This window comes from Ailuropoda melanoleuca, chromosome 16 (assembly GCF_002007445.2).
Source record: "Ailuropoda melanoleuca isolate Jingjing chromosome 16, ASM200744v2, whole genome shotgun sequence".
Taxonomy (NCBI): Eukaryota; Metazoa; Chordata; class Mammalia; order Carnivora; family Ursidae; genus Ailuropoda; species Ailuropoda melanoleuca.
Genome location: NC_048233.1, coordinates 9498281 through 9519797, shown reverse-complemented (window position 1 = coordinate 9519797; position 21517 = coordinate 9498281). Strand labels below are relative to the sequence as shown.

At 36.7% G+C, this 21517-nt stretch overlaps 2 protein-coding genes across 4 annotated transcripts in view; one reads left to right on the top strand and one right to left on the bottom strand.

The window, feature by feature from the left end:
• The first annotated feature begins 2397 nt into the window (after positions 1-2397).
• Positions 2398-18605, top strand: CLECL1 (C-type lectin like 1). Of its 3 annotated transcripts, none has more exons than XM_034645233.1 (5): positions 2398-2542; positions 4104-4202; positions 9930-10099; positions 16235-16347; positions 17148-18605. In XM_034645233.1, the coding sequence occupies exons 1-5, from the start codon at positions 2497-2499 to the stop codon at positions 17260-17262; spliced, it is 543 nt and encodes a 180-aa protein (XP_034501124.1). In that variant the 5' UTR covers positions 2398-2496; the 3' UTR covers positions 17263-18605. The 3 variants fall into 3 exon arrangements, with proteins under 3 accessions (XP_034501124.1, XP_034501123.1, XP_034501125.1); XM_034645232.1 differs by having other exon boundaries at positions 17130-18605; XM_034645234.1 differs by lacking the exons at positions 9930-10099; positions 17148-18605 and having other exon boundaries at positions 16235-17099.
• The window catches only part of LOC105240235 (C-type mannose receptor 2-like), a 100876-nt gene continuing 90934 nt past the window's right edge, over positions 11576-21517 (bottom strand). The window contains exon 9 of the mRNA XM_034645231.1: positions 11576-11615. Coding sequence (XP_034501122.1) covers positions 11591-11615 — 25 coding nt within the window. The 3' untranslated portion in view covers positions 11576-11590. The remainder of the gene's footprint in view (positions 11616-21517) is intronic.

The window sequence follows — 21517 nt, the reverse complement described above, 5'->3', positions numbered from 1 at the left end:
TTAAACTAAACTAAGGAGACATAAAATGCTACTATTTTTTTTCATGAAGTTTAGAATTAATGAACCTCTGAGTAATAGAATATTTGTGGAATATGAAGAGAAAGGCAAATAGATAAAGATAACATTGTACCTTAAACACAAGCCATCTCAAAGATGATAGATTTTCATAGTCAGTGTGTTTTTTATCCTCTAAAGTATTAGGGAAATTTTCATGGTGCATTTCTATTCTTTTCTCTAGGATAAGAGTTTTTTATATTATGCAGTTTATATAAAATGCTTATATAACTTAAGTCTCCTCATTTCATTTGCCCTTGTGGAATGAACTTAATGTTTTGCTTTTCTATATTTCCAAAGAATGTATTTCTTCTTTTATACTTTTTAATTTGCAGTTACCAAATGAATTTGAGGTGTGGTTTTCTCTGGTTGCAAAAGCATATTACTCCTTATTTTTAAACATTAACTCTCTGACTTTGCCCAATAAAAACTTATCCACTTTCTTTTCTCCCTAGACTGGGAGCTTTCATTTTCTGTGAGAAGACAGAACTTAATTTGAAAAATAATGTGGATTAGAGTTGCTTTCTTATTCTCCCATCCATAAAAACTAATTTCCTAGAAGTTATTTTTAGCTCACTTCAAGCAACAAAACTAATATTTTCAATTCTGCATTCCAGGGTTTGATTTCCTTTTTGTTTACAGATAGAACTTTACTTCCTTCCTGGTTTAGAGATTTGGGGATAACATGTTTAATGCTATCTAGTCCAATCTACTAATATTAAAAAGAGAACACATAAATGTATAAAGATTAAGTTACTTATGTAACTTATGTCTCATATGTCATATCATTGTAGGAGGAAGGAATTATTTGATACACTGAATTGTCATGTCCCACAGAGCCCTACATATGATATGACATGGTCCTAGCCTTCCTCTTCTAACTCCTTATGTTTTACTTATTTTTCTCTGGCTATTGTCTTCTTTGCTTCTTAAAGTTACCATATTCCTTACCACTTCAGAGCCGTATATGTCCTGAGACCCTTTCCCTAATCTCTTAATCTTCATATTCCCAGCATCTCACACAGTACCAAGTATATAGCAGGCAATCAGTAGATGCTTGGTAAGTAGATGAATGTATAAGTGGATAAATAAATAAATGGATCTCATGAGACACTCAATAGATATTACAGGTTCATTGGTTCTCTAAGATAAAACAAAGAAGTCTGTCATGATGAAGTTGAGCTGATTATCAGTGAGAAAGTATGATTCCACTGAGACTATCCCAGGCTAAAATTAAGAAATTCATGCTTTTCATAAATCTTACTTTGGGGCCTAAAAGAATGACCTAATATCCCTCACGTCAGTATTTTAATGAAATCTGAAATTTTTTTCTGTAAGTTTTTAGGTCTGTAACCTTAGTTGTTTATATTAAAAACATATGTGGTGATAGCATAACCTTCTTGGAATTGCCTTGACTGGCACAACTTGCATTGTTTTACATCATAAATGAAAATACATGGATATTTTATGTTCTGAGAATTAATAAGCTTCCATGAAAGATGTTTTATTTAACAATAGTAAAATTTGAACATAGAACAAAGTACTCTATAATAATAAATAAGCATTCAGGTTAATTGGTCTTGATGCTTAACTTTATAATTAGTTATATTTCAACATCAGTTATTCTATTACTTTCTCAATGTATTGTGTGTATATTTGCATATATCATATATCTAGTGGAATTGATACACTGCAATTATTTTGGATTAGAAATTGTTGTTTTAACTATCAGCCGAAGCTAATAATCCCTGCTTCTTTTTCTGATTTATTATTATCTTTTGAGTAATAATCAATGAGATAGTATGGAAAGCAAACCAGCCTCTCATTTGGTAGTCAAGAGAGCTGAAGCCTGATGTCAGCTCTGTTATCAAATAACCGTGTGATTGTGGACTTGAATATCCCCATAAATATGTAGATGTTGGACAAGGTAATCCTTAAGAGTACTTTTATTTTAAAATAAAAATGAATGAAATTACAGCTTGTATCACAGTAAGTAGGCACAGTACATAAAAGAGAAAAGAATTGATCCATCCAAATAGGTGGGTGTTGTCAAAAAACTTATTAGAGAATCTGGAGGTTCTCAGTCTTATATAAAAACGTAGGACTGTAGAGAGTAGATCATTGTAAGATTAATGCTGTGGAACATGTATGATGAACCCATAAACAAAAATTCATATCCATTCACAGTATTATAGGTCCCCTCTTCACAAACCAGGAAAGCAAATATGTTCTGTGTATGTGTGCACATGAGAAGAGGGGGTTATGTATTTCAAAGGAAGGTAACTTAGAAGCATGATAACCAAGAAAGTTTATTCAGATCCTTCTTACCTCTAACCATATAAGGACTTACCTGCTGGGCTTACTATCCAATTTTATCTGTACAATCTATCCAATTTTATAGATCCTCACCATCATGGAATTTTCCTGAAAGTCGGATGTGCAATGATCATCATCCTCTTTGTAACAGTAATCGTGCTGAGTGTTTTGGGTAAGTAATTATCAAAATTATTCATTTATCCTGAAGTATTTTTCTCTAATGACCTGTTGTAACTGTTTTTGCTGTTCAAGTGGTTCCTGAACAATACAGTACAACTTCACAAAATGTATGAAATTTGAAAAAGTTAAAATTAGATATTTTTTCATAGAACTTCAGCATATGATGTCATTATGGATTCATTTCACTGATAAAGGAAAGAGAAGTCAAGAATATGTTTATATTTTATGATCAAAATCATACAATGTAGTTTGATAGTGAGCTATACACAAGCTTCTCTACATTCAGATAAAAGGAAATTAAATTATGTAGTATATTTCTGTGTAAGTTTATTCATATTAGCTACTTCTGGGCACTATCAATCTTGTATCAACAGATGAGAAATTTGCCTACAATTAATCAACTAAATTCAGCATTTAAAAGTTGTACTCCTGTACTTTGGGCATAACATCATAATCCAATATTCAGATAGCAAATATTATAATTATTGAATAAATGCTTGGAGAAAAGTTCTTCACATATATCTATAGAACAAAGGTAATATACAGATTATATATATTCCAAGGAATTCAGGCTTCCAGATGAAACCCTAAAGTAAGCCAATGCATATCTGCCTATGTCAAAGAACCCTTGTGAATGATATTAGCAATTATGAATGGCATTGGAAGTTACAAATAAATAGGCACTGTGATAGAATTCCAGAATTGGAAAGAGCTAGAAGTCCAGGTCAAGCCTCTGGTTGAGATGAACACCTAAGCCCCAGAAAAAATACACGACTAGTTTAACATAACTTATTGTCTAATTACAGTTATAAATTAGGGAAGAGGGGAGCAAAAATAATTAACATGAAAAATCTCTTCTACATATTTTTGTTATGTTAAGGTAATAGATTTGTTTGTTACTAAAATAGCAGTTTTTTAATAAAATGTATTTGTTTGTTACTAACAGATTCATTACCAAAATAGATTTTAAAAATTTAACTGCCTAATACACACTATTATGAAATTAAAAGTTACCAATGGTAATTTCAGTTAAATGGCCCTCAGAAAAAAAGATACCTTCCTCATTGAAGAAAAAGTACTCTGGGCTCACTCTCCTCTTCTATAAGCAGCGTTTACATACAGAATCTTGAAAGAAACAGAATTATGAACCAAATCAAAACACATAAAATTGTCCCCCTGAATCATGTGATACTGGATATAATTTAACAATATGTCACTAAACACAAACTATGCAAATGAGGCTTATAGCCACAGCTGGTTATTTTGTGTTTATTAAAATAAATATGAAAACTCCAGGAAAAAAATTAGGTGACTCTACCTCTGGACCCAGATCATAATTTTTTTTCCATTTTTGCTAAAGTTGACATTAATAAAATTAATAAGGATGCAAAGGAAAGTTCAAATCTTGGAAAAATAGTGTTGTTTTCCCCTTAAATTTTTAATTATTTAACTTACTATAGAATTTCTACATTATTGAACTTTAGAGAGTCACTAGAACCCAATGGTTTTATGCTTTTTATTTAATTAGGAAAATATGTTTCTTCTTTCATCAGTTACCCAGTTCAAATCTGCAAGACTTAATACAGTGGAAAATGAATCAAAAGAGAAATTCTGTACTGGGAAAAATAAATCTGGAACAATCACCTCAACAGGTAACATTATTTTATCTTGTCTAATTCCTGAGTAACCAGACATGGACAGTAGCATTGGTTTGACTGGAATACATTTGAAAAGAGTGATTCCTCTACCCCTAGAGAGGGATGGTTTAGATCATTGTTTTCTATGGACTCATTAGAGTCCATGACAAAAATATTCAACTATCCAAGGCCAATGAGAAAAATGAGCTTATAAAGAGTTCTAGATTAATGAAAAGGTATTTCATTGAAATAATTGCATTTTATCACTGTGCATGTGCAAGTGCAGAATGGGGCATGTGCAAGTGCAGAATGTAGTCAAAATATTTTCATTCTTAAAGTTCATGATTATACTGGTTTATGTTTTCCTTACCAGGTAATGTTATTACATGCAAAACAATTGTAAATGGTAATGTTATGTTAATCTTTCTCTTGCTTTCTCATATTTGCACACTTTTAAAAGTCAAGAAAACAATTATTCAGCCTTTCTGCTCTCTTTTTTTCCAGTGGTTTTATTACATTTTTAGATCTATTAATTTAATTCTTAATTCCCTATAGAAAACTGTATACCATTCTTCTTTTGAACATCCGGGTGTAATTCTATTAGAAAAACTTACCAGTCCATAATGTAGAGTACATACAAATTCTGGGAATTCATTAAAACATTAAATTAGACTTATTTCCAAGTCCCCTTGACCACAGTCTAAAAATTTTCTGATACAACATATGTTCATTTTTTTTTTAACTTGTGTGACTATGAGGGCAAGTTTTGTGAGATACTATCCCCAAAGCAAAGGCACTGCAGTGTACTATACCCACTACAGAGGTGGTAATAGTCATATCAAATAAACCCCTAGTTTTAAATTCTGTCAAACCTGGTTTTTTTAAGATTTTATTTATTTATATGTCAGAGAAAGAGAGAGAGAGAGAGAAAGAGCACAAGCTGGGGGAGCAGCAGGCAATGGGAAAAGCAGGCTCCCCGCTGAGCAAGGAGCTGTATGAGGCAGGACTGGATCCCAGAACCCTGGGATCAAGACCTGAGCTAAATGCAGACAACCTAACAGACTGAGCCACCCGACCTAAACCTGTTTTCTAATATTCATCCTATTGTTATAGATGTGTAAGCCACCGCTCCTAGAGTCCTAGATTAATTCATCAGGAAAGGATATCAATTCTAAATTTGAATAATAAACAAAATAATAAAACTTGAAAATATGTGCAGTAAAACTTAATAGATCTATTCAGCCATCATTTCTAATGCTTTGCCAATCTTCTATTTTCTTTCTAGAATCTAAATCTAGAATTTAGATGTGCAATAGGCCTTTGCTCCTCCATTTCACTTACATGGTTGTCAATTTGTGCAGAAGGCAATGTTTTCAGATATATATTGCAGCTTACAAATGCTCTCTCTTCCTGTGTCTATGCTACAGACTTATTCATGGAGTCTAATTTCAATGATCACAGTTTTCTCTTTTTTAAAAAAGTTATTTATTTACTTATTTATTTATTTTAGAGAGAGTGGGAAGAGGGGCAGAGGGAGAGGAGCAAGTGGACTCCACCCAGAGCTGGACTCAGGGCTGGATCTCATGACCTTAAGATCATGACCTTGAGATCATGACTTGAGCTGAAACCAGGAGTCGAAGGCTTAACCAGCTGACCTACCCAGGCTCCCCCAATGATCAGAGTTTTCAGTCCTAAGGACTTATTTTCAAACAAGTTTGTTAGCTTTTGATACTCTCCTGTTATCTGATCTTTTCTTTACATACTGTTTTATTGCTTAAAATAATTTAAAGCATTATTATTTATGATACATATGATTTTTTAAATACCTAAAGTCTTTGGTGACCAAATCTGCTGTTCGTATTTCCTGCTCTGTTGCATGTTTTTTAAAGTATTTGGTATGTTTTTATTTTAATTTGAATGATTTCAGTTTGACGAAATTGCTTAAAAAAATTTAAAAGGGCGCCTGGGTGGCACAGCGGTATTAAGCGTCTGCCTTCGGCTCAGGGTGTGATCCAGGCGTTATGGGATTGAGCCCCACATCAGGCTCCTCCGTTGTGAGCCTGCTTCTTCCTCTCCCACTCCCCCTGCTGTGTCCCTCTCTCGCTGGCTGTCTCTATCTCTGTCAAACAAATAAAATAAAAAAAAAAAATCTTTTAAAAAAAATTTAAAGATATTTTCTTGCAAAGATGATTTACATTTTCATCTGCAGGGAGGCAGTGAGGAGCTAATGATTAGATGACTTGAGGCACTTTTGAAGACCCTGGACTAATCAGTCTCACTGACTCACTCCATCACCTTTTGGTGAACCCAGGGTTTATCTTATGACCCTAGCACTGATATGAATCAGTAGCCTTGAGAGGAACCTTGCCTTATGAACTCACTTATGCAAACACTTCTCTTTTCCACCTCTAGCTAAGTGCCTCAATTTAGCTATTTCCCTTATTTCTTACACACTAAGCAATACTTTTTAATCTAATTCTTTTAGGATCTAATTATCTTCTAGCAAAAGTATCTTCAAAAGAGAGTGTTTTCAACGGTGTGGCCTAACATTTGTATGTATTAAGGTTCCTGAGCTATAAAGATCCAGGTGGTTAATTGGTAGACTGTAGACTTTTATTTAGTTATCTTGCTATACTTTAGAAATATTTTTTAAATACTCCACGATACAAAAATGGTTGGGAAGCACTGCTTCGTACTATCTAGTCAAAGTATCCACCATCAGAAATATAGAAGTGAAAATTAGTAGTTTCTTATTAAATATGTTCTTAAAAGTCCCAGTTACATTGTTGCTGTGTCTTTAGCTATAAATATAGCATGTCTTTGGCACTATTGCCTGGAAAGATTTAGATTTGGTGTATTATATCAATCTAAAGAAGAACTGTACAAGCGAGACAAGTATGTGGACTTCATATCGAAAGCAAAAACAAAAGTCTTTTGAATACACATTGCTCACCTTATGCTTTTATTTTTACCTGTATGTTTGTGATGTTGTTCTTTCTTCAACATCAAAGTTTCCATTTAGAATCATTTCCCATCAGCCTGAAGAACTTCCTTTAACATCCATTGTAGTGACTATTTGGAAATGGATCCTTTTAGTTTTCTTTCATCAGAAAGTGTCTTAAATTTGCCATGATTTTAGAAAGATAGCTTCATGGTATATAGAATATTTTGTTCACAGTTATTTTTCCCTTAAACAATTTTTTAAAGTTTTTATTTAAATTCCAGTTAGTCAACATGCAGTGTAGTATCCGTTTGGATGTACAATACTGTGATTCAGTGCTTCCATACATCACCCAGTGCTCATCACAGCAAGTGCCCTCCTTAATCCCCATCACCTTCTTCACTCATTCCCCCACCCACCTCCCCTCTCGTAACCGTCACTTTGTCCTCTATAGTTAAGAGTCTGTTTCTTACTTCCCTTCAACAACTGGAAGACAATTTTTCACTATATTCTGTCCCCCCATAATCATGATGAGAATGAGGTTTGTTTGGTTTTTTTTTAATTATTGTATCCCTGTAAAAGGCATGCAATTTTTCTCTGCTTTCAAGATTTTTCTCTATCTTTGATTTTAAGCAATTTATTTTTATTTTTACCTATGATTTTCTTCCTATTTATCCTGGTAGGGTTTGATGAGCTTCTTGAAAGTATAAATTTATAAATTTAAATAATTAGGTGAAATTTTAGCTATTATCCTTTTTTTCCCCTTATTTCTCTTTCCTCTGGTTCTAGGACTTCAATTTCTTTTTTTCTCTTACATTTTTTTTCAGATCTTTTTTTTAACTATTTGTCAGATTGAGAGAGAGAGCACAAGCAGGGGGAGCAGCAGGCAGAGGGAAAAGCAGGCTCCCCACTGAGCAAGGAGCCCAATGTGGGACTCAATCCCAGGACCCTGTGATCATGACCTGAGTCAAGGGCAGACACTTAACCAGCTGAGCCAGCCAGGCATCCCTTGGACTTCAATTTCATATATGTTAGATTTTTTTTTTATTGCCCTGCAAATCCTTGAGAGTCTACATTTTTTCCAACTTTTTCCCCTGTTTTTTATATTGGACAATTTCAAATTCACTAACCATTTTTTTTCTGCTAATTCCCTGCTTTTAAGCCAATCTAATGAAGCTTTCATATTCTGTATCTCTTGATTATAAATTTCATTTCCTAATGATATTTAAAATTCTCTATTTCTTGGGGTATCTTACCTCTTAATTGCAAGCATATTTTCTTTCACATACTTGAGCATAGTTAGAACAGCTGCTTCAGAATATTTGGTGATAATTCTAATGTCTGTGCCATTTTTTCTGTTGGGCTGCACTGAATCCCTTTCTCTTTTGAATTGGTCATATTTTCCTGGTTTTTCTTACGTTAAATGATTTGAGATTGTGCCCTGGACATTGTGAAAGTGATGCTAAGAATTCTACGGATTCTGTTGTACTTCTCCAAACAATGTTGATTTTTCCTATTTTAGCAGGGACTTGGTATAGTTGGACTCAAATTTTAATTTCTATCTTTTGGGCAGCAGCTCTAATCTCAAATCAGTTCTTTAATCCTTAGCTGGAATGTAGCTTTCACATGCATCAGCCAGGAACTCGGAAAAATGTTAGACATAGAACTTGGTGCACGTCCTTTACATTTTCTCATTTATGGGATTCATCCTTCATTTTTAGCATCTGTGGTTGCCCCAAACTCTGTTCTCTGGTATTTTAGGCTAGAAAGACTGCAGATTGGCCCCTGAAATTTTATTCACTCTACATGACACCAGCATTGTCCTGTCTTAAGGTAAAATTTGTAAAAATGAGAAACTTTTGCCTTGTTGTACCTATTTCAAGTGTCACTTCCCCTCCAAAATCTGCCTGCTTTTGTTCACAGTTCGGTGGCTTCAGGTCATTGTGTGTGTGTATAGGTATGTGTGTGTTTTTAAAGGATATTTATTTGAGGGGCCGTAAAGTTTTGGTGTATCTAGGATGCCTATGTGTCATCATCTAGATCAACTAGTAAATATTATAAATTAAAACTACCTATTACAAGCACATTTTGGATGTCAAGATCCTTTTGTTTATGGAAGTATCAATTTATCTTGAGTTTGGGGGACCACATATTACACAAATTTTGCCAAAGAAAAATTATTCCAGTGTAATAAATGTCCAGTTCATTGGTGGATCACTAATTGAAACCTCTAATTTCTATTTTCCTTTAAAATTTTTCTCTCTCTGAGACTTGGACGTTCAGTGTTTGATCCTAGTACCTAGGACATTGTTTTGCTGATTGAGAACATGATGCATTTTTAAGTGAATAAATTAAACAGAAAAAGAAAGGAAGAAAGAATGAATATATGCGTGGTTGCAAGTCTGCTCATCTTTATTTTTTCCAAATCCACCTTGAGAAAACCACATACTTTTGTCAAAAAAAGCTTTAGACAGGGGAGCCTGGGTGGCTCAGTCAGTTAAGCATCTGCTTTCAGTTCAAGTCATGATCCCAGGGTCCTGGGATGGAGCCCTGTGTCTGGCTCTCTGCTCAGCGGGGAGTCTGCTTCTCCCTCTCCCTCTGCCCCTGCTCATGTGCTCGCTTGCTCTCTCTCTTTCTCTCTCTTAAATAAATAAATAAATAAATAAATAAATAAATAAATAAATAAAATCTAGAAAAAAAAAACTTTAGACCATAACAAATTTTGAGAGGCCTTCATCAGTATATGATATTAGGGATACAGTTCTGGGTTTCTTTTATTTACTTATCCTTGTTCCTCCCAGTTTCTTTCAATTTTTCCAGTGCTCATAAATCATGCCCCTCTAAAGACTGGAAGCTACATGGGGGAAAATGTTACTGGATTGCTGAAGATAAGAAATCGTGGGATGAAAGCAAAAATGACTGTGTCATGAAAAATTCACATCTCATGGTGATTCAAGACATCATTGATATGGTGAGATATGAAAGTTATAGCATCCTTCACATTTGCAATGCAGTCATTGTGCTACATATTTGAAAATCTATTTTTTTAAAGATTTATTTATTTATTTATTTGTCAGAGAGAGAGCATGAGCAGGGGGAGCAGCAGGCAGAGGGGGAAGCAGGCTCCCTGCTGAGCAAGGAGCCCAGTGCAGGACTGGATCCCAGGACCCTGGGATCATGACCTGAGCCAAAGCAGACAATCAACTGAGCCACCCAGGCATCCCATATATTTGAAAATTTCTATGAAATAAATTTTAAACCTCATTGCTATTAACTACACAATTGTTGGTTGATTGAATCATTGAATTACAGAATTATTTTGGGCTTTTATTGGGGGGGCTATGGATTGAAGGAATTCATTTGGTACTGCACACCGACGTTCTTCTCCACAAGAGATCCCCACTGCTTACAAGATTCCATTGTAAAATGTAAGACAGTAAATATCTTACCTCATCTCTCATGTTTATTGCAATGTTCCCAAAGGCTAAGATAAAATTGAGAAAAAGGAAATACAGAATAGTCCTCATTAACATTTCATTCTCCCTGGAGCAGAATACTTTGCTAACTCTGGTTTAATTTAAATTGAAGTTTTACTACATGAATGTTGGTGAATAAACCTTTAATTAATAAGGCCAATAGAGATGTTAATTAGCAAGCATCAAATAAGGGTCCTCAGCATGAGGATTAGTATACTGGAATGACAAGTTATGTCAAAGATTCCGTTTCTGAAAACCCAATGACCAGCAGTGCTTTACAACCCTGGTTGAGTCGTACGTAGGCATCTGGAGGAACAGCACAGCTGTTGAAACTCCTGAAGAGAAAAAAAAGGCTCCAGAGTTTCACAGGAATCCACCACAAGAAAAACAAAAACAGAAGTAAACTAACTTCTCGCTATAACCAATGTAACCCCAAATCTCAGACTGTAAGGCTAGCAGATGCAGTTCAAATTGATCCAAATATGAGCCAAATCCAGGATAGATTAAGAGCTGAAAAGAGATCTGTTTTCTTCCCCAAAAGGTCAATTTTAGGACAAGAAAGGGGAAGCAAGTATCAATTGGAAAGCTTCTCATGAGAATGCTCAGAAAGGGAAAAATAATAAATCATTGCATGGGGAAATCATGCAATGAAAGATTTCACTCAGAAACTCATCTATTTCCTGTTCGCCATTAAAGGGAAGGATGCTGAAATGCAGAAAAGAGATGTCTTTTAGGCAATGGATAAACCAGACTAGGAAGACCAGTAGACTGAGACATTTTTTTAAGTATTTTATTTAAATTCAATTTAATTAACATGTAGTATATTATTAGTTTCAGGGGTGTAATTTAGTGATTCATCAGTTGCGTAGAACACCTGGTGCTCCTTACACCAAGTGCCCTCCTTAATGCCCTCCCCCAGTTACCCTACCCCCCACCCAACTCCCCTCCAGCAACCCTCAGTTTGTTAGAAAGTTTCCTCTTCCTGTTTAGATGACCTCTTTCACATTATTCCTAAGGGAAAGAATGGGCCAGATGTAATTGTTATCTTTCATGGATAAAAAAGAATCAGAAAGGAATCAGCATAAGATTTATGCATACATATTTCTGTTTCCAAACTTTTCCAAAAAAGACAAGTAAAAGTCAGACAAAATATATATTATGGAAGAATAATTACTCCAAGAAACATAAAACAAATTTCTAGCAAATACTTTTCCAGCTCTCAAATAAGTTAAGAATAAAATTTAAAAAAAGGAATTATTAGTCCTAAAATTCCCATGTATCATCATATGGAAAGAAAGAAAGAAAGAAAGAAAGAAAGAAAGAAAGAAAGAAAGAAAGAAAGAAAGAAAGAAAGAAAGAAAGAAAGAGGAGAAAGAGGAGGAAGAAGGGGAGGAAGAAGAAAAGTGAGAAAAAGAAGTATTTAAACAAAAAACGGGAAAAAAACCAACAAGTTTTATAGCTTTCACTCTGTGATGCAAAGATCTTGAAGAAATGTTACTACAACTTTTAAATGAGAAAGAGACGAGTTAACTTTAAATTTCCAACTTGTTTCAAATCCATTGGAGAGTTAAGTTTGCAGAGCCAAAAATCTGTGTTGAAACAGGTACCAGTGGAAGAGAAGACGCACCCTCACTTACTTAGAACACACAAATCGGACACCAGACATCAGAAAGATGAACTCCGTCAGAGTAATTGAAAAATGAGTTAAGTCTGAGTGTAAGTGGGCCAAATAGTGTGAAGCTTCTGGGCTCTGCAGAAATTGGGGGATTCTACAATCCCCTGAAGGCTATTTTTTCTGTGAACACCACTGATTCTCAAGATTGGAAAGAACCATAAGAAAGTGTCTATTGTGGTGCAGACCTGGAGAAGAAAACAGCAATGACGCAGAAGTGGCAAGGAATTCCATCTAGGTCCTCGTCCCCTAGCTGCTCTCTGCTGTGGAACAACAGCTTTCATGTGTGTGTTGGTGAGAAGGACAGGTACCCTGAGGGCACTGGTGAAACATCACTGCAGGTGGGAAAGAGGGCTGGGGACAAAAGATACTCCTGTGGGAGGGGCGAGAATGCACAAGGGACCACAGTTACTGGCCGGGAGGGGTGGCAGAAGGGAGAAAGATGCTCGGAGAAGACACCGAGATGAGTGGCTGCCTCACGCGGAGGTATAATCAGAACAAACAAGACCACTGCCTCCGCTGCCTTTCACTGTCACGCTAACTAGTTTCAAATAAGAATTCAAGAAGAACGCTGCTGGGAGAGGGAGAGGGACAAGGACGGGGGCAGGGGGAGGGGTCGGGAAGCAGAAGGTGGGGAGAGGTCTTCTCTAGGGCATGGTGCGACAGGGAGCCCAAATGCTCAGGTCAAGGAGACGTTTCTCTGGCAACCAAACAAACAAAAACCACGAAACACAAAATATCATTACAGGAATTTGAAACCTGTGGCGCATTGAGAGTAACCAGAGCTACGATAAATCGCAAACTCACCCCCATAATGATTAACTTAAACCCCACATTAAAGACCCAGGAGAAGGAACTCTATGTTCATTTCTAACCACAAAACTAGTTAACCCAGTCACTACAGGCTAGACAGCATTCAACAATCAAGTACTAGGTATAAAAAAAAGAAGGAGGAGGAGGAGGAAGAGGAGGAGGGGGAGGGGGGAGGAGGAGGAGAAGAAGAAGAAACAAGACACTCCCAAGAACAAGGAGGAGTATTGCACAATGATAAAGGGGTCGTATGATTTGCTAGGTCTGCCATAACAAAGTACCACAAATTTAATGACTTAAGCAACAGAAATTAATTTCTCCACGTTCTGAAGGCTGCAAGTCCAAGATCAAGGTATTGGCTGGTTTTGTTTCTCATGATGACTCTCTCCTTGGCTTTCAGCTGGCCACCTTTTTTCTGTGTCTTCACATGGTCTTTCCTCTGTGTATGTGCATCTGTGTCTCTCTGTGTGCCCAAATTTTTCTTATAAAGACACCAATCAGTTTGAATTAAGACCCACTCTAATAGCCCTACTTCAGCTTAATGACCTCTTTAAAGGCTCTGACTTCGAATGCAGTCATATTTTGAAGTACTGGGGGTTAAGACTGCAACATATGAATTTTGGAGAGACACAATTCAGACCATAATATTCCACCTTCTGGCCCCTGAATCTCATAACAGGAGTCAATTATATATGTACATGCAACAAGGTCAACACTGATAGAACTAAAAAGGGAAATGGAGAAATTCACAATTGTGGTTGGAGTTGTCAACACTCCTCTTTGAGTAACTGATAAAGCAAGTCCAAAAAATACATGCATAAGTAAATAACCTGAACAATACTATCAACCAATTCGACCTAATTAATCTTGTAGAAAACTGTATCCAACAAAAGCAGGGTACACATTTTTTTTCAATAGACTCAGACCTTTCAGAATCAAGACAGACCATGTTTGAAGACCTGATAAACTTTAAAAAATTACAGGGGTGCCTGGGTGGCACAGCGGTTAAGCGTCTGCCTTCGGCTCAGGGCATGATCCCGGCGTTATGGGATCGAGCCCCACATCGGGCTCCTCTGCTATGATCCTGCTTCTTCCTCTCCCATTCCCCCTGCTTGTGTTCCCTCTCTCGCTGACTGTCTCTCTCTCTGTCAAATAAATAAATAAAATCTTTAAAAAAAAATTACAAATACAGATATTATACAAAACATGTCTCAGACCATAACAAAATTAAACTGTTAATTAGGAACAGAGTAATATTTGGAAAATTCCCAAATATTTGAAAATTAAACAACACACTTCTAAATAACGTATGGATCAGAGAAGAAGTGATCAGAGGAAAATTTTTAAACTATACTCTGAATTGAATGAAAACAATATTTTAACGTGAAAAGTCACAGGTTTCAGTTAAACAGAGCTTAGAGGGAACCTTACAGCATTGAGTGCTTACATTTGAAAAGAAGATAATGTAGAATCAATCATCTAAGCTTCTCTTTAAAAAAAATAAAAGACTAGAAAAAGAGCAAACTAGACCCAAAGCAAGAGGAAGAAATGGAAGATGTGCATTACTAAATGTCAAGTCTTAAAATAAAACAAAATTAGATAATATGGTGTAAAATTAGCAGAAGAGAGATATGTAGATCAGTGAAACTGAATAGAGATGCCAGAAATAAGCCTATCAAAATTTAGTCAACTGATTTGTCGTTCATAGTGCAAAGATAATTCTATGGAAAAACACTATTCTCTCTCTTGTATGCCTAATGACTATTTATTTCCCTACAAACAGTTATGACATACAGCGTATGAGTTTGGCTGCAGATGACGGAGGACCAAAATCACTGTAGCTTAAGCAAGGTCGATGTGTGCTTTGTTTATTGAATCTAAAACATTTCTAATTATAAGATGTAACATCAGTATACTTAAAAGCATTAGCACAATTAAAAAGCGAAAACAAAGTTCCCAATTAAACTGCTACAAGCCTTAGATTGTTTGATGTTTCCAATTTCAAAGCGTTAAAATAGGGGGAAGTCGGTCTATTCATATATGCAATAGGTCATGGTACTCACGCTGTAGTCCATACAGCTATGGATTTCTGGTCTCATCAGTAGGGTGCCGTCTGTGTCTACTTATTTCCGGTTGATTTACCACCATGTCCACATTCTAGCCATCAGAAAATAGGGAAATGCTGAATGGAAGGATATAGCCCTACCTTTTAAACGTGTGATTACAATTTCAGTATCACTTCCATTCTAATCCATTAGCCAGAAATTAGGTCAGTCACATTGTCACACTTAGCCGAAAGGGAGCCTGGGAAATGTAGCCTTCGTTACTTTTGGGCATATATATGGTTCAGGAGTTATATTACTACAGAAAAAGAGATATTAAGAACCTATGAACAGTATGTCTCACATTAGCTCAAATATTGCTTTCTTTCTTTAATTTTCCGTATATTCCCCTTTCTATATATTATTTCATACTCGTATTTAACAATAACCACTAACATTTATAAAATGAGAATTTATTATGTGCCAGGCAGTGTATAATAATATTATTTAATAGCAAAACAATAGTAGCTCTTTGAAATAGGTACTGTTATAATCTGAGTTGCAGAGATTGGGGAAAACAAAAGTAAAAATATTTAAGAGATGCACGGTAAGAAATCGTAGAGTCAGGACTCAAGTTTGGTAGTTAGACTTCAGAGCCTTAGTATTTCCTGCAACCGTACATAATTCTACCTTACTGTCACCACGCTGAGCTGCAGTAGTTTGTCCCTCTGCTTTCATCTGTTAGAAAAATGTGAAGTAAGGGCACGTGGGTGGCTCAGTTGGTTAAGCATCTGCCTTCGGCTCAGGTCATGATCCTAGAGTCCTGGGATCCAGCCCCATGTGGGTCTCCCTGATTAGTGGGGAGTCTGCTTCCTCTTCCTCTGCCTCTCCCCCTTATTCATGCTTGCGCACTCTCTCTCTCTTTTAAATAAATAAATAAAATCTTTTAATAAGAAGAAAAAAAAAAGTGATGTATGTCTTACCCGTCCATTCCCTGCTTCTAGTACAGGGCCAAGCATATAGAAGGTTCACTAGAGACATATTTTTTTTTTTGTACCTGTAAGAATCAGTCACTTGTTTCTTGTAACATTTCCTATTCTCTTTAGAGTTTCCTGTGGAGATACCTAAATACTTCAGTGTTTTACTGGATTGGCTTAAGTATTCCACCTGGAAAGGAATCATGGACCTGGGTAGACAACAACCCTTTCGACACCCATCTGTGAGTTCATCGTATTTTAGCTTTCTCGCAGTTTTAACCCCATATTGTGTGACAAGAAAGAGGTGTCTGATGTTGTTGGAAACAGGTATAAATTTCCTGACCAACTCGTATAATCTGATAAATATATGTATAGAATGCTCTACTTGGAAAGTTGAGGAAAAAAAGAAATCTCACTCCACCCACTCAGAACATTTAGGTGTGGGGGCGCCTGGGTGGCACAGCGGTTAAGCGTCTGCCTTCGGCTCAGGGTGTGATCCCAGCGTTGTGGGATCGCCCCACATCAGGCTCCTCCGCTATGAGCCTGCTTCTTCCTCTCCCACTCCCCCTGCTTGTGTTCCCTCTCTCGCTGGCTGTCTCTATCTCTGTCAAATAAATAAATAAAATCTTTAAAAAAAAAAAAAAAAAGAAGATTTAGGTGTGATATGGGGCTTGCCAATAGTGCCTTTTTATTTTATCATCTTATTTAAGAGGTAAATTGACAAAGTGTAAAACCTCTTATAAGAGCCCAAGTTTAGTTTACAAAATACAAATTTCCACTCACTTCAATAATTTTTAAATGAGCAAACCAGAGGTGCCCTTTTAGCATCATCCATATACATCTCTGACTAATCATCGTTAGCTATTAACTTCTCTTGAGAAATAAAACTGAGGGTGGGAAGAATTACTGTACCCATCATACTGTGTATTAAGTTGTTTTCATGATCACATTTTTATTTTAAAAATTAGAAAGTATTTTCTGAGGCCCTCTTCAGTCTCTGGACATATGCTAATGTAAAGAGAAGCATTTTCTTTCTTTACAGGTTTTCAATAGAAGAAAAACCGATAACCCGGAGCATGAAATGTGCCCAGGTGTCTCCTAGTAAGGTCGTCAGAAAAAAGTGTGAGCAAAATGATCAGTGGATTTGTCAACTGTAGTCCACACTGCTTCAGCAGTCTCCATTTCTCTGACTGAAAGATGCCACATGAAGTTTGATGTCACATTGTATCAAAGTCCAGAGGGCTGTGTGTGTGTGTGTGTGTGCGTGCGCGCACGTGTCTTCATTCATGTGGGTATAGTATTATTTCTCACAGATGTAGGAAGAAAATAGAGAAAATGAAATGTCATAGAAACTGAGTAGATAGAATATTTTTTTCATCTGAATTATCAATTACCAATGTCTCTCATTTTGCCTGTATTTTTGGAACTTCAGTCTTTATCTTCTCTATATCTTGCCTCTACAATAGCCTTACCTAATCTCTTACCTTCTTACAGCTTCAATGACCACATACAAAGCAATTCATATCAAATTTATAACTCTGGCCCAGACCTTCCCTGACCACCAGACCCACATATCCTAGTGCTTTTTTAACATATCAAATCTAAAATCTCAAAGGCATTTCAAACTCAATGTATAAAAATAATTCATTAACTTTCCTCACAAAAGGAACAACCTTCCAGAACTCGGCATTTCAGTCAATGGCACACCACACAAGAAATTATGCAACCTATAAACCAGCTGTCTCATCACCACCCTCTCTCTGGCCCACACTTCCGGGCTGTTCTTCACTCTGCCTCTCACAAAACCAAGTCTTGTCATCTTTTTTACTAAATATCTCTCAAATCTGACCTCTTCTCTTCATCGCTTTCACAATCTTAAAACAAAGAATTAAAATGTTAGATAAGTGCCATAAGAGGGTCTTCCTCTCTACTCCTAACCCATTTCAATTATTCCCTGACATGTAACCTAGGTGATATTTAAAAATACATATACTGACAACACAACCTTTCTTTTGAAAACACTTCAACATCTTTCTTAAAATAACACGAAACTCCATAACACAGATTAGAAATCCCTTGTCAAGTCTAATTCTTGCTTACTTAGTCAGTGTCTGTCTACACAAAACTTAGCCAAACTCCCAGCACCACAACCACATTAAAGTAACTTCAGGAACTCACAGAATTTCACCACGCTGCATTACAGACATTTTTCCTGAACCTGGAATTCTCTTTTCTCTCTTCTCCATCAAGTGAACTCTAAACATTATAGATAAGCTGAATTTTTAAGGATCCTTCCTTGAACTCCATGACAAGTTCGAATATCCCAACTTTATAGTCCCCTCCCCAGCACTTATCACATTTTTGGTCTTACATATATCAATCTTTGAGTGAAAATTTGTATAATGCCTCCACCCTTGCCTGACTGTAAATTACATAAGGTTTCAATATCTGTTTTTGTATTTCCAGTGCACATAATAAATACTCAAAAGGTTGTTTACTATATTAAGTTTTCTCTCAGTGACCACAGAAGTAAAATACTGATGTGTGGCTGGGGAGATGGGCTGCAAAAGAAACAGAGACTCGTGACAATGGAGACTCAATTGGTAGGTCATTGAGTGCCAGGGGAAAACTGAAGAATTATTCTGCATGGGTGACTGTGACAGCTAAATAGGATCCTATAAATGCCAAGGGAGTTTATATGAAGGGTAAATGCTTCAGAGACAAAATGTTTGGTGATGTTTATGCTCATCTTTTTATGGTGATCATATCCTTACAAGTTTTCTTGCACATCATATCTTAACATGACAAAGCAAATTGTGTATGTTGAGTTGAACAGTGTATATAAACTGATGGGTAAAGCATTTGTATCATGGCATGTTGGCACTACATTCCAGAAAAAAAAAAAAGTTTTATTTTATGAGCACGGTAGTACTTATAAAACTATAAGAATATTGATTAGCCTTATTTTCAGACTAAACTACTTGAAAACACACAATATTTCAAGGAACAATAATCATGAAGGACTTGCTGTGTACAGGGGATAGACACAAAAATACCTAACACTTGGGGCGCCTGGGTGGCTCAATCGGTTAAGTGTCTGCATTGGGCTCAGGTCATGATCCCGGGGTCCTAGGATTGAACCCCTCATTGGACTCCCTACTCAGCGGGAGTCTGCTTCTCCCTCTGCCCCTCCCCTGCTCCTCCTCCTCTCTCTCTGTCTCTCTCAAATAAATAAATAATTTTTAAAAAATACCTAACACTTTGTGCTGCAAGTTGTCTACAAAGGTCTTGGAATTCAGGCACTGCTGATGACTCGGCAGGTACTCTGGTTTGCATTCCTTCCCTAAAGGGCATGGGGTGGGGGTGTTTCATGTGATTCTAGGGTAGAGTCTAGCAAATGATTCTGTGGTGGTCCCAGAATAATTCTTTCGGTAATCTTGCCTCAGATATCTTGGAAATGACCCCTTCTTATTTTCTTTCTCCTCTCAAATTTGGAAATCCATTCTTTTTTTACATATATATCCAGGAGCTCTTGGATTATAGTCTTCGGGAGATAGAAGCTACTGGCATCCACATGCCTAGCTGTAGGGTCTTCTCCTTCCCAGGGAGAAGTCTTGATGGATGAAGAAAAGAGACAGACCTGTGAGGCACACCTAAGCCACAACTTCATTCATCGTTTGACCTCCTTATGCCCCTACTCGGATCGGTATAATACAATGTTGGTTTGGGATTCCTGAAATTAGTGTCCATTCAGAGCCACTTCCCAGAAACTCCTCTAAAGTCTGTTTGTTTCTCTTTCCTCAATGCACAGTCATCCAGGTTAATGGTCATAGGTCTTTTTGGGGAAGCGTGGGGAAAAGATGAACTATATACTTTTTTTTCTGTTTAATAGAGTTCTTTCTCAAACACTTGTCCCCCACTTTTAATTAAAGAGATTCTGTAAAATGGCTCAAGTCAGGAAACTGATTGAAGGGACATGATCTCTTATTTATAGAATTCAGGTTAGACTTCTGTTCACTTGACCTAGATCCCATCTACTTACGGGACGACATTACAGATGCTTCAAGCAAAGCAGGGTTAACCTCCTCAGATGGGAGTGGAAGGGTTGCATTTACTGTCAAAAAAGACTCAATAGAATTTAGGGTTCCATGTCCCTACTTGATTAGAATCTTCCCATATGTCCCCATTTCATCTTTCAAGATCTCAATCCTTCCCAATCGGTGACCTCACTTTAACAGAAGACATTTTGCAATGCTGAAAATCCAAAACTTCCCTCTCTTCAGTCCCTCACAATGCTGCTAACAGTAATTTCATGTTTAGGCCAAATTCCCTGAAAAATGTCCAGCTCTAACTAGAAAATTTTCTAGCTTGTCTCTGACCTTGTATCTGATAACAAAAACAAGCACTTCAGACTCTCTCCAGCAGATGGGGCCATTAAACAAACGTGTCCTTAGGAAGACCTCAGAAAACTTTGCCCCTTTTGTCCATGGTCTTCTGAGATATTGACAGCAGCTGTTAACATCAGTAACTGACCTACTACAACTTACTCATAAGAAAGGAAAAAGAAAAAAAGTGCAATTAGTAAACACCATACAGAAAACGACAGGAATGAGAGAAAACCCTGACCACAGCAGAGGCAAATTGATATGGAGGCGAGAGCATTAAAAGTATGAGCTGACCTGTCTTCAGAGCTTAGCGACACCTTGTGGTCTCCCGTGATTCTCTGGAATAACAGGAGGGAAGAGTGGGTGCACTTCCTAGGGAATGAGGGTGGGAGGGGACTGAACGGAAGTTTTAAGGTCCCTGCAGCCAGGCAAGCCATCTACCGACATCTCTGGAACAAAACCTCTACCCAGAAACTGAAAGCCGAGCTCTGTGAAGATTCACAATGAATCATTACATCACCTCTTGTTCGTCCTCACAATGCATCTGATTCCTTGTACAGCCCAATCAAATAGTTATATTAGCTTTAAATTTTGGGGAGAGGGGGGAACAGGAGACATCTAAGTAAATCAGTATTAGCACATCTCATTTTTGCAGTTTCTGTTAACCAGAGAATCATACCACCCCACTCTAAATATAGACGTGAACTATTAAACTGACACAGACTGTTGGATAGCAACAGTAGCAGCAGAACCAGGACAGTCAATCTGAAATATAACAGTTGGGGGAGAAAGGAAAAAAAAAATCAGGGCCTACAATATCAACATGAATATTAAAAATCAGATGCTTCTGTGAAAAAAAAATTGACTACAGAGATAAGAATTAGAAATTAATTTCATCAGGATGCTTAGAAGAGTTGAAATGAACAGGATCTGTGATGTAAATTGAACAAATAGAAGGTAACCATGCAAAATAATCCCAAATTTACTTTAAATGGCTCACTCTCTTGGGTCCCCAACTTGAATACGA

Coding starts and splice junctions, on each gene's coding strand:
- CLECL1 (XM_034645232.1), top strand. CDS start 2,497: ATGATCATCATCCTCTTTGTAACAGTAATCGTGCTGAGTGTTTTGG. Junction 2,543..4,103: donor AATCGTGCTGAGTGTTTTGG/GTAAGTAATTAT, acceptor TTCTTTCATCAG/TTACCCAGTTCAAATCTGCA. Junction 10,100..16,234: donor TTCAAGACATCATTGATATG/GTGAGATATGAA, acceptor TATTCTCTTTAG/AGTTTCCTGTGGAGATACCT.